The sequence below is a fragment of the Emys orbicularis genome, chromosome 24, assembly GCF_028017835.1.
Source record: "Emys orbicularis isolate rEmyOrb1 chromosome 24, rEmyOrb1.hap1, whole genome shotgun sequence".
Lineage (NCBI taxonomy): Eukaryota > Metazoa > Chordata > Testudines > Emydidae > Emys > Emys orbicularis.
Window position 1 is genome coordinate 504,904 of NC_088706.1, and position 12,129 is coordinate 517,032.

Consider the following 12,129-nt stretch of genomic DNA (forward strand, 5'->3'; position numbering starts at 1 on the left):
GTCATGCCTGACCAACCTAATTGCCTTCTGTGATGAGATAACTGGCTCTGTGGATATGGGGAAAGCAGTGGACATGATATACCTTGACTTTAGCAAAGCTTTTGATACAGTCTCCCACAGTATTCTTGCCAGCAAGTTAAAGAAGTATGGATTGGATAAATGGACTAGAAGGGGATAGAAAGCTTGCTAGAACGGGTAGTGACAAATGGCTCGATATCTAGTTGGCAGGCAGTATCAAGCAGAGTGCCCCAGGGGTTGGTCCTGGGGCCGGTTTTGTTCAACATCTTTATTAATGATCTGGATGATGGGATGGATTGCACCCTCAGCAGGTTCACGGATGACACTAAGATGGGGGGAGAGGTAGATATGTTGGAGGGTAGGGATAGGGTCCAGAGTGACCTAGACAAATTGGAGGTTTGGGCCAAAAGAAATCTGATGAGATTCAACAAAGACAAGTGCAGAGTCCTGCACTTAGGAAGGAAGAATCCCATGCACCGCTATAGGCTGGGGACTGACGGGCTAAGCAGCAGTTCTACAGAAAAAGGACATGGGGATTACGGTGGATGAAAAGCTGGATATGAGTCAGTAGTGTGCCCTTGTTGCCAAGAAGGCTAACGGCATATTGGGCTGCATTAGTAGGAGCATTGCCAGCAGATCGAGGGAAGTGATTATTCCCCTCTATTCGGCACTGGTGAGACCACATCTGGAGTATTGTGTCTAGTTTTGGGCCCCCCGCTACAGAAAGGATGTGGACAAATTGAAGAGAGTCCAGCGGAGGGCAATGAAAATGAGCAGGGGGCTGGGGCACATGACTTATGAGGAGAGGCTGAGGGAACTGGGCTTATTTAGTCTGTAGATGAGACGATTGAGGGGGGATTTGATAGCAGCCTTCAGCTACCTGAAGGGGGGTTCCAAAGAGGTTGGAGCTCGGCTGTTCTCAGTGGTGGCAGATGACAGAACAAGGAGCAATGGTCTCAAGTTGCAGTGGGGGAGGTCTAGGTTGGATATTAGGAAAAACTATTTCACTAGGAGGGTGGTGAAACACTGGAATGGGTTACCTAGGGAGGTGGTGAAATCTTCATTCTTAAAGGTTTTTAAGGCTCGGCTTCACAAAGCCCTGGCTGGGATGATTTAGTTGGGGTTGATCATGCTTTGAGCAGGGGATTGGACTAGATGACCTCCTGAGGTCTCTTCCAACCCTAATCTTCTATGATTCTATGATAACTCTTAACTGTAGTCCGCTAGCATTACCCTAAACCAGCCAGTCTCAAATCTGATCCACTGCCCTTTTCCTGGTGGACCTCAGAATGAAGCATTTGAGGAAGCACATTCTGGGGTGATTGAACATTTAGGAGAGGAGGGGGTCTATTTTGTTTGAAGTTGTCCACCTAACAAAAGAGCTGGAAAACCACTGCTGGAAACACCTTGTGAGGGACAAACCTCAGCTAGTTCAGAAGTTCAGTTCAGAGATTAATTCAAATCTCTTTGTTCTGCAGAATCATACTAGAAATGTCATAACAACGAGATTTGTGGTGCTTCCTGCCTGGTCAGAAATACTGCAAGAACAGTCTGTTTCCCACTATCATTTTGTCATTTTGGTTATGGTTCCAGCCACAGCCTGGAACTCAGAGGAAAACAAAAATGGAAAATCTAGGGGAAAACAGAAAATGTTCAACTATCATTGTCAAATATCAACGAAGTTCTATAGCAGTAGAGCTGGGCAAATAAGTGATTTTTGGGGGTTAGTGGCCAAAACCAAAACAATTTCATTTCAGGTCCAATGAAAGGAAACGTTTTATTTCAGGTTTGGGTGTTTGGTATTGTTTTGTTAAATCTAGCTAAATTTCTAAATTTCAGAACATCATTTTAGAAACAAAAAGCCCAAGGGGTCCCAGAGGATGAAGGAGGAAATTTCGTGAGCCCCCAGCTGGTATGGCAGCAGGGTCTGTTCTCCCAGTACCCAGTGCTGCCCTATGTAGTCCCCCAGGGTGTCCAGCCACATCTTATGAGCCAGGGGCTTCCCCTTCAGCTTCTGGGCGATGGTCTCCCCGCTCAGGACAGCTGCATGGCTCCTGGAGCTGGCACCTGGCTCGGGACAGCCTGGGGCCAGGCTTTTCCCTTGCTCCTGGTGCTGCAGCTCCGCTGGGAGCCCCTGGTGTTCTGCCTGGAGTTTCCAGGGTAGCATGGGGCTGGGCTTTCCCCTTGCTCCTGGCCCCAGGCTGCAGCAGCTGTTCCCCTGTGAGCTGCCTGGAGTTCCCAGGGAGTTTCTAGCCACCCAGCCCTTGTGGGGAAGTTTCACTCGCCTTTGGATGCACCACCCCCTCTCCCCCCCCCATCCCCGGCCACCCAGGAGTTCACCCGGCCACGCTCCATGGCGCGCGGGCATGCAGGGGAGCAGGAGTGCCGAGATGGGGGAGAGAGCCTCTGGAGACCTGGCTGCCCTCCCCTTCCACCATGCACTGAGAGGACTTGGCTGTGGATGTCAGATCGTGTGTGCATTGCTGGTGAGGGAGGAGTGACTCTGGCAGGCTCTGGAGCGCCGGGACCGGTATACAGTTTGGGGGCAATGCCCCTGCATGCCCTCCAATCATCGCCTGTGGCTGGCCCCACCGAGCCCTGCTGTGCCCCATTTTTCTGCCCCTGCAGCTTTGCGCTTTGGGCGGCTTTGCACCCTGGGCTGCTGCCCCACTTATGGCCCTGGGGCTATGATCTCTGACAGGGACAAGTAGGGGCATCAGCCAAAGAGGACACAGTTAAGGTTGTGTGGGGGCAAGGTGTGGGAGAATCTATTGCCTGGTTTCCATAGGGTTAAGTTTAGCCCCCTGCATTGTGGAAGAGTACAAGGCAGTGCTAGGCAACCTGAATTCTGTGTTAACAATGGCTTTTGTTGGTGAGTTTCCTTTGCTTTTTGGTGAAGTACTGCTAGTGATGTGGCATGAGAGGCAGCTGTGGTGGGGAATGAAAGGTGTGTTCCTGTGCACACCTCACCCACTGACAGCTCTACTGTCCTAGCCCCTTCCTGCCCCCAGCAGGGCAGGGGGAAGGAAGGTGGTAATTGATGGGCTTTGAGGAGCACATCCACCAGTTGGAGGTGGTAAGGGGCAGGGAGACCCCAGACTCCACTCTTCCTTTGTGGCTAGTGTAAGTGGAAGGGGCTCTGCACAACCCTCTGCAACACTGGAAGATTGCAGAGGTGGGAGGTGTCCCATTCATCTCAATGGGATGTTCGCACCTGAATGGGAACACCCCATGGAGATCAGTAGAGCCTGTCACAACACCTCAATGAATATGCTCCTCCCCCCATCTTGATCTCATGCCTATAGCATACACGGAGCCTGTTTAGTCACCGTCTCTGGTCTCAGTACCTGTGGCATACACTGAACATGCCCATTCTCAGCTCCCAACCCTAAACTCATCTGTAGTGTGCACTGAGTATCCCTGTTCCCAATTCTCAGGGCAAACCTGGTCTGTCCTGCCTAGTGATGCCTGGCAGGAGTTCAGGAAGCTGGCATCATCCAGGCTTCATATTCGACATGCAGTGTTGCCCACCGAGCCATCCCAGGTGGGACTCAGATAGATGGGGAGAGACTTTGGGGTATGTTTGTAGGGTGCTTAAAATGTCACCCAGAACTCACTTCCAGAAGGAGACACCAAGAAAAAGGCTGGTTGAGAGCACAAGTGTGCACAGGACCAGAGCTGGGCAAGTAACTGATTTTTCAGTTCTAAGTTGTTTGCAGGTTAGTTGTAACCATTTTGGCCCCAGGATATGACAGACAAGGAGGATGAGGTCATATTTTTTATTGTATCAACTTCTGTTGGTGAAAGAGACAATCTTTCATGCTCCACAAAAGACCAATCCGGTATGGTTGAACCTGCCAGGAGTAAAAAGCCCCCACTAACACAGACTGAGGTAGAGCAAGCAAGCTGTCCTGCCCTGACAAGGACAGGGAGCCACCTAAAGAGGAAGCAAACATCCAGGAGACAGAAGAAGATCTTGATATCAACACAGACACACCAATTAAGGAAGAAATCATTCAAGCCATCAAATCCTTTAAAAATGGGAACGCTCCTGGCAAGGATAACTTGAATGTGGAATTGTTCAAGCTAAATCCTGAGTTGCCAGCATCTATCCTGGCCCCTCTATTGAACCTGGCAGGTTCAATTCTGTTTCTATTTACATCAGTCTGGGAAAGGGAAAAGCTGTGGACCAATGGAGTTATAGTGAAGATACCAAAGAAAGGAGCTCTCCGTGTTTGTAATAACTAGCGTGGTATCACACTTTTATCTGTGCCAAGCAAAGTATTGTGTAAGATCATAGTCCAGTGTATTTCAGAGGCAGTTGATAGTGTTCTCAGAAAAGAGGAAGCCGGTTTTCGGAGAGGGCTTGGAAGCACAGATCAAATCTTCACTCTACAAAACATAATAGAACAATGCTTAGAATGGCAACGGCACCTCTCCATAAACTTAATAGATTTTGAGAAGGTTTTTGATAGCATTCACAGGACCAGCCTATGGCACATGCTGCAGGCACATGGAATCCCTCTCCATGTAATCAACATAATCAAAAGCTTCTATTCCAACTTTACATGCAATGTTGATCTTAGTGAGCTCAGTTTTGAAGTCAAAACAGGAGTACATCAGGGATGTGTCATGTCTGCAGTCCTCTTCAACATTGCTATCGACTGAGTAATGCAGCACACAACAGAAGACATGCCAGGAGGCATTAAATGGACACCTTTCTTATCCCTTGAAGACCTGGACTTCACAGATGATCTCGCTCTCCTATCACATACCCAACACCATATACAAGAAAAAACAACTCAACTCAACACATTCAGCCAGCAAATTGGACTGAAAATCAACCGCAATAAGACCAATATCATGACCTTTAATATTGCCTCACCATCACCAGTACGGATAGAGGATTATGTTCTCACCAGTGTAGAAACATTCATATACTTGGGCAGCAGCAGCAGCCAGGACGGTGGAACAAGCCAGGACATCCGGAACAAAATCAATAAAGCCAGGAACACCTTAAGGAGCTTAAATACAGTCTAGAAAGCATCAAAATACACCACCAAACCCAAACTCAAGATTTATCAGAGCTGCGTACTTTCAACATTACTTTATAGTGCAGAACGCTGGGGAATGAGAAAGTATGACGTATCCAAACTGTCTTCATTCCATACAACCTGCCTCAGAAAAATCCTCTGTATCTTTTGGCCCAGAACAATCTCAAACCAAGATCTATTGACACAGTGCAGCCAAGAGGATATGAGCACCATCATTGCCAGAAGGCATTGGAGATGGATTGACCATGTTCTTCTGATGGAAACTGATTCCATCACCAGAATAGCAATAAGATGGACACCTGAAGGCAAGCGAGAACGAGACCACCCAAAAACAACAGGGCAAAGAGCTGTGGAAGCTGAGCTGAAAAACCCAGGGCACAGCTGGGGAACCATTGAAAGACCAGACACAAGTGGAGGAGCTTCATCGCTGCTCTAAACACCAGAGGCATAATGGGAACATGATGATGATGATGGGAGTGGGAGGAGCAGCAGCTCTCAGTCTCTCCTGTTGAAGCTATTCCACTCTTTATAACTAATTAACTAGTCATTGGAGCAGGGACTTGAACTTGTCTCCAGAATCATAGACGAGTTTCCTAACCATCTGGCTTAATCATTCTTAGGGCATGTCTATACTACAATCTTAAGTCAACCTATGTTTGGTGGACTTATAGTCACCGCAGAAGCCGTGAAATTGACAAGAATAACAGCCAACAGTCAATGTAAGGGACACAGTGTCTACACAGACACTGTGTCTCCCTAACTACAAAGACATAAGATCTAAGCCTCTCATGGAAGTGGAGTTATTATGTCGGTGTAGCAGGGCACGTATGTCGGCAGGAGCAAGACTGTAGTGTAGACAGTGACATAGGTCGACATAAACTGCCTTTCGTCGACCTAGCCTTAGGCCTTGTCTACACTACACAGTTTTGTCAGCAAAAGGCAGCTTGCAATGACAGAACAGTGGAGGTGTACACACTACCATGCTCCTCCCACCGATTTAACTCTCCTTCTGTGCCGACAAAACTACCACGATGAGAGACGTAGAGCTTTTTGTGGCAAAGTTAGATAGACAAAGCATCAGTGTAGACACTGCGTTCATTACATCACCATAACTGGCCTCCAGGAGGTATCCCGCAATGCCCACCGTGACCACTCTGCTTGCTGTTTTGAACTCTGCTGCCCTGCATCCAGCTACACAGACGTGCACCCTTCCCCTTTCAAAGCCCCAGGAAGTTCTGAAACTGCTCAGCATGGAGAGCTCACATGGCTACTGCCAAGCTGAGCATGCCGGCTAGAGCGGCAAACACACTCCTGCCTGAACTGCAGGGGAGAGGGTGGATCTCCTTGGTCTGTGGGGAGAGGAGGCTGTGGGAGAACTTGGAGGGAATCACAAAATCATCACATTAACATGGAATCCTGCTCTCCCCGCACTACCACCACAGCGGCAGGCAGGCAGATCAGGGGGAAGAGATTAGTGCTGTGGTGCTGTGCAGAGTCAGGGAGGGAGGGAGGGCGGGGGCTGATGCTGAGCTGGGGTGGGGGGACACCAGCTGTCTGTGCACCAGCTTCTGCCTCAGGATTGGTTGCTTCCGGCTGCTGTCTGAACTTAGAGACAGCATGCTGACACACTCACTGTCCCCCACCCCACACACTGTCTTTGTCTCTCTCTCTCACACACACACACTCACTGTCACACACTCCCCCCCCCCCCCCCGCCCACACACACTTCTGTGGGCTTCTTGTGTTAGTGTTCAGCAATATCAGTTGGTCATATTACCAAGTGCTACTTTAAAACGTGATTTACAATGTGTTACTTTTTGGGCACACACAGCAATCATTACACAGTTCCTAGCACGGTGCAAACAAACAATGCCAAGCTCAGCACGCTACAGCAAGACATATTACTGTGGCTCAGTGTTAATATGCTCCTTCAAGGCATCCCTCAGCCCATTGGGCTCCTTTTATAGCCTTGTGTTCATAACGCACAGCACAATGCTGAACAGCAGTGCAGGATCCATGCTTTTTGACAGAGCTGGCTGGCTCGCAGGTTACCAGGGCAGTTGAAAACCAGCTGACAATCTAGTAGGATTCCCATGGAATGATGGAATTGAGAAACCTTCATTATGTGACACTGTACCTGCCCCCATGCGGCATTGCAAACCCTTCTCAAAGCATCCTGTGGCCAGTTGTACAGTGGGATAGCTACCCACAGTGCACGGCTCTCTGTATCGACGCAAGAGGTGCTATTGTGGTTGCACTCCACCGACACAAGGAACATAGTGTGGGCATGCAACGGTGGTTTAATTACAGCGGTGGCTGGATGTCAGCGTAACTTGCATCGACAAAACTCTGTAGTGTAGACAAGGCCTTAGACATATGCTTGCTCTCTCCAGCTGAATGACTATTCCTTGTCATTCATAGTGGCACTTCATGGAGTGAATAGTCATTATGAATGACCGCTATGAATGACAAGGAATAGTCATTGGGCTCGAGAGACAGCAAGTGAGAATAATTCTATAGCCTGGTGGTGGCCCACTCACTGAGGATGTAAGCGACTCAGGTCCCTTCTCCAAGGACAATTTAATTATTTATACACAGTGGAACAGCTTCCACAGGAGAGATTGAGAGGGTGCCGCAGAATATCCCCTAGCCCAGTTATTTGGGCACTCATCTGTGACATACATCTGAGGGGTGGGGCAGGTCTGTGTTCAAATTCTATCTCCACAGCAGGCGGGAGGGGGGGAAGGGAATTGAATGCATGCAAGTGCCCTAACCACTAGGCTAAAGGTTAGAAGGAAGGCACCTCCTCTTCTAACCATCTCAGTCCCACAAAACATTTTGGGTGACATTGTGTAGCCAGTTCATGTCAAATGCATTTTTCAGTGAATTCTCTATTTGCTGAAAAAGTTTCTCCCAGGTCAACATAAAACCCATGATTCTCAGACTCATGAGCCACTGGGCAACATTTATTCCCTCAGCCATCAAGTAGGGAGGAGGGATAGCTCAGTGGTTTGAGCATTGGCCTGCTAAACCCAGGGTTGTGAGTTCAATCCTTGAAGGGGCCATTTAGGGATCTGGGGCAAAAATCTGTCTGGGGATTGGACTAGATGACCCCATGAAGTCCCTGACATTCTATGAAGTGAGTACGTTACTCAAGCGGTGTCACTTACCGAGGATTTTTCTGAAGAAACAAGAACTTCCAGAGATGAGCACTGGCAATGAAAGCTATAACTTTGGAAATATTTCTAAACTGCTTCTTGCTGCTGCTAAATAGCTGAGCTCAGGGGCAGGGCAGTGACATACATTTTACGAGGGGGGAGGCCTTATTTATTATTTTATTGTATTTCTGTAGTTCTGTTAAAAAAAAGTTGACACCAAAAATTTTAAAAGCAGCTCTTTTTTGGAGGGGTGTGGGGGCTGTTTCCCAGGAATCCCTCCAACAAATGACCCCAAATTTGTACCACAACATTTATCATTACTCCTGTTGTAGACCTATTTTCAAGACAAGCTCCAACTGCACATGGCTTTTACAGCACGCAGAAAAATCAGGTGTACAACAGCGAGCTCCACTCTCCCTGAACTGTGGAAGTCATACACTTCTCCATAACACTGCCTGCATTTGGGGCAAAGTTCGCAACTGAGCCGTAGTAGAGAATAGTACAGTATATACCTGACATTCTCAGGAACCTGCAACGGGGAGGACTTGAACTCTCACTCCCTGAAGGTTCAAGTTGAGGTCTACTGCCTGGTCCCTAAGCTGCCAAGGGATAGTAGCACATTCTGACCTGTCTCTACACAGTTGTGGCCACAGCACAGCCTGGCTTGTGACACAGGCACAGATCCCTTTCCGAGATGCCTGCCAATTTACTGAGGTGGACAGACTTGCTAATAACTTCTTCCAATATTGCTTCTCTGCCATGGACCTGGGTGCCAGACACGAGCTGATTTCAAATCCAATTGGATAATCTTAGGCTGGTGAGTGCCATAGTTTGAGCCACGGGGATGTGCACAAAAAGTTACAAACATCAGAAAATTTTACTGATCAGACCCTTTTCCCTGGGTGCTGTATCTCAGGCATATCTTGACCCAATAATCCCAAATTTGCAGCACTAACCCTTCCCCATGCCCCAGTGAGGCACATCAGCTTTCAAGATAATTTGATTATGCATGTGGATTTTATAGCACTTTGAAAAACACCCTCTGTGGTTTTTCCCATGGGTTAGAGAACTTTTAGCACTGTGGAACAGGTGGGTTGCCGGTGATTTACCGTGATTTAGCTTATGTAGAGGACATCATACAGTGCATAGACACATTTGAATTAATGATGATATTCTTTGCTACCTTGGAACATTGGTGTAGCTCACTTGGACTTACAATAAATGCCAAGACAATGAAGTGGTTGCATCTTGGAAAGGGACGATAGGTAGTGTCGAAATGCAGCCGTGGTGAAGTTATTTCTGCAATAGCAAAGTCAGCCTTCGTGGCTGGGCTGAGACCAGAGGAAAGAGCAGTTGGGTCCCTTTAGTTTGGTTCCTTTTGAGTGTATGCAGCGAGCAGGATTCTGTCTCCAGCCTTTGGAGCAGAGTTACGGTGCTTCCTCCCTGGCTCTTCCCTAGAAGGGGGAAGGGGGTCACTGACAGCTGGAGTAACAGCTTTTGGCACAAGATACTCTATGAAAGGAGATAGGTCTGAATCATTTCCCCATGACTGTACCTGATTCTCTGACACATCACTGAGAATATCTCGTTTGGAGTTAACCTGCTCAAGCACCCAGGGGTGAGCGCTGGCAGGTGCAACGGAGCCCTTCTCCCCACACAGCCTGCTGGACAGAGACCGATCCATTCCCACAGCCCTGACCTTCCAGGCCCCTTTCCCATTGACACCACAGGCTCCTGTGGTTGACAGCACAAGCCTCCCTGGGTAGCCACATGAACAGGCTCCCTTCCCTCAACCCAAGTCCGGTCTCCTGCGAGAGAGCTCCCCACAGCATTCCACACCCAAGGCCTCCCTGCCCCTGAGTAGGAGCATCCCTCCAAGACCAACCCCTGGTTCTGGGCTCAGCTGCCTGCAGCCCTTACTGCAAGGGGGCTTCTTGTGATGTTCCACTCCCCTAGGCTCCCTGCCCCAAAGTCCTATCCGTGCTTCTGGATCCACCCGCTAGCATCAACCCTCTTTCCTCAGGCTCAGCTGCCCTGAACCAGGCAGGTTCTTCCTCTGGATCCTAGGGGCCTCTGCATAAGCTCCTACAATTCAGCAGGGTTCTCCAGCTCTGACAAGGCCTCACCAACACTTCCTTCAGTTTTTGTTCTTCCCAATGGTGCCAGCTACCTTCTGCTGCTCCTATTGCTCCCTCTTCTGATTTTGCCTTCTCGGGCAGCTCTGCTCTATTCCTTTTCCCTACTGACTCAGCCACTGTCTCCCTCTCTCACTGTCACAGGCCCAAGGACTCCCTCCCTCAGGGGGTCCCATGGGGAGGCAGATCAGCATTGTATGTTGCTAATGCGGTTGTAAGCATTGCAAGGCATTTTGGGGGCGGGGGAGGTCAAAGGTGTAAGTGTGGAATGGAAGATTCCCTTGCATGGAGCGAGAGGCCAAGAGGGGGAAGGAGAAAAAGAACAGAGAACGGGTTAACTCGACACTTCAGCTAGCTCCGTGTGAAGATAAGATGCTGGCCCCGGTCCAAGGTCATGGGTGCGACCAAAAATCTGCAGCTGCCCAGCTGTGAGAAGAGGAGAATGAAGTTGAGCAGGGCTGCAGAGATAGCAGTGAGAACAGTGAGAGCGAATGAGACGGCGAAGGCCAATAGGGCGGAAAACAAAGTCTCTGGAGCCGGGGTGTTTTGGGAAGCTGAGGAGGCCACAGCGAGCTGGTTTGGACTGGTACAAAGAGCACCAGGAACAGAGGGCCCTGGACGAAAACACCCCCAAAGGAACCCAGGACTTAAAACCCTCCCGAGAGCCAAAGCAAGGAGGAGATCGCAGCGGATCCTGGACGACCTGTGCACGGGGCAAGAACTCCTGTCCACCCCTCCCCCTCTTCTTCTTCCGTTACACCCAGGCTTGGCCAGCCTCGGGTCATGCGTGTGTGAGTATGAAAGTGGGTTAGGGCTGGGGTACTAACACTTTCTTGCTTCCTTTGAGTAACGTGGGAGCAGTCCCAACACTCTCTGCTGTTATTTTATTATTTTATTAATAAAGCTTTAATACTTAGACACTTGGTGTGCTCCTTCATGCCCTCCCGCACCGATCCTGTGGCCTCAGCCTGATCACCTGACGCCTCAGGCAGATTGGTAACAGAAATCTGTCACATCACCATATATAAGGCCCAGGTGTCCTGTCTTAAGCTCTGTTGGGAGGAAGTTAATCAATCCCAGGTGCACTGGACCCTACTCCCTCTTAAGGGAGCCAGTCACACTGTAACACCTTCCTACAGAACCAGAGAATTATGTCCCTCCCTAGGCATTCTCTGGGATGGTGCTGAAAGCCTACAAGCGATAGGATTTGGGAGTACTTTCTATAGCATCTGATTGATTTCTTCACTGTTACATACACCAGGCCTTTTCCTCAGGCTAGAGGTCAGCAGAGTTACCCCGAGGATGAATTTTGCCCTGTAGGTTTAGATAAAGACAAAGTTACAGTAAAATACTCTGCCTCTGTAAGGCCCAAAGCAAAGGCTGGAGGCAGGTCTGAGCCAGAATCCTTAGGAGGTTGCAATGTAGCTCCATGTGCGCCCCAAATGCCCCCCAGTGGTGGTTCAAATAACTGTTACAAAATGGGGTTAGCACAGACTTTGTATCATGGCTGTTCTACACACAGCAGCCATGGTACACCTCATGGTGACAGTGCAGATAAAACTCAGGCCCTTCTGTTCCAAAAGCTCAGCCCCCTGCCACTTCAGCTAAGAGAGAATCTCTGCTAGCTGTGAGCAGCGTAGGGCCTATAGTGCACAGGTGAGCAGGTCTGGTCCCATCCAACAGGGGGCATAAAGACACACTAGCCATTCTGTTACATAGTAGTACTTCTTATTACAGGAAATGAGCTATTGTTCTATGACCCAG

General features: G+C 49.1%; 1 protein-coding gene across 1 annotated transcript in view; it reads left to right on the forward strand.

The window, feature by feature from the left end:
* Window positions 1-11,078: 11,078 nt before the first annotated feature.
* The window catches only part of LOC135894000 (excitatory amino acid transporter 1-like), a 55,811-nt gene continuing 54,760 nt past the window's right edge, over window positions 11,079-12,129 (forward strand). The window contains exon 1 of the mRNA XM_065421967.1: window positions 11,079-11,156. Coding sequence (XP_065278039.1) covers window positions 11,149-11,156 — 8 coding nt within the window. The 5' untranslated portion in view covers window positions 11,079-11,148. The remainder of the gene's footprint in view (window positions 11,157-12,129) is intronic.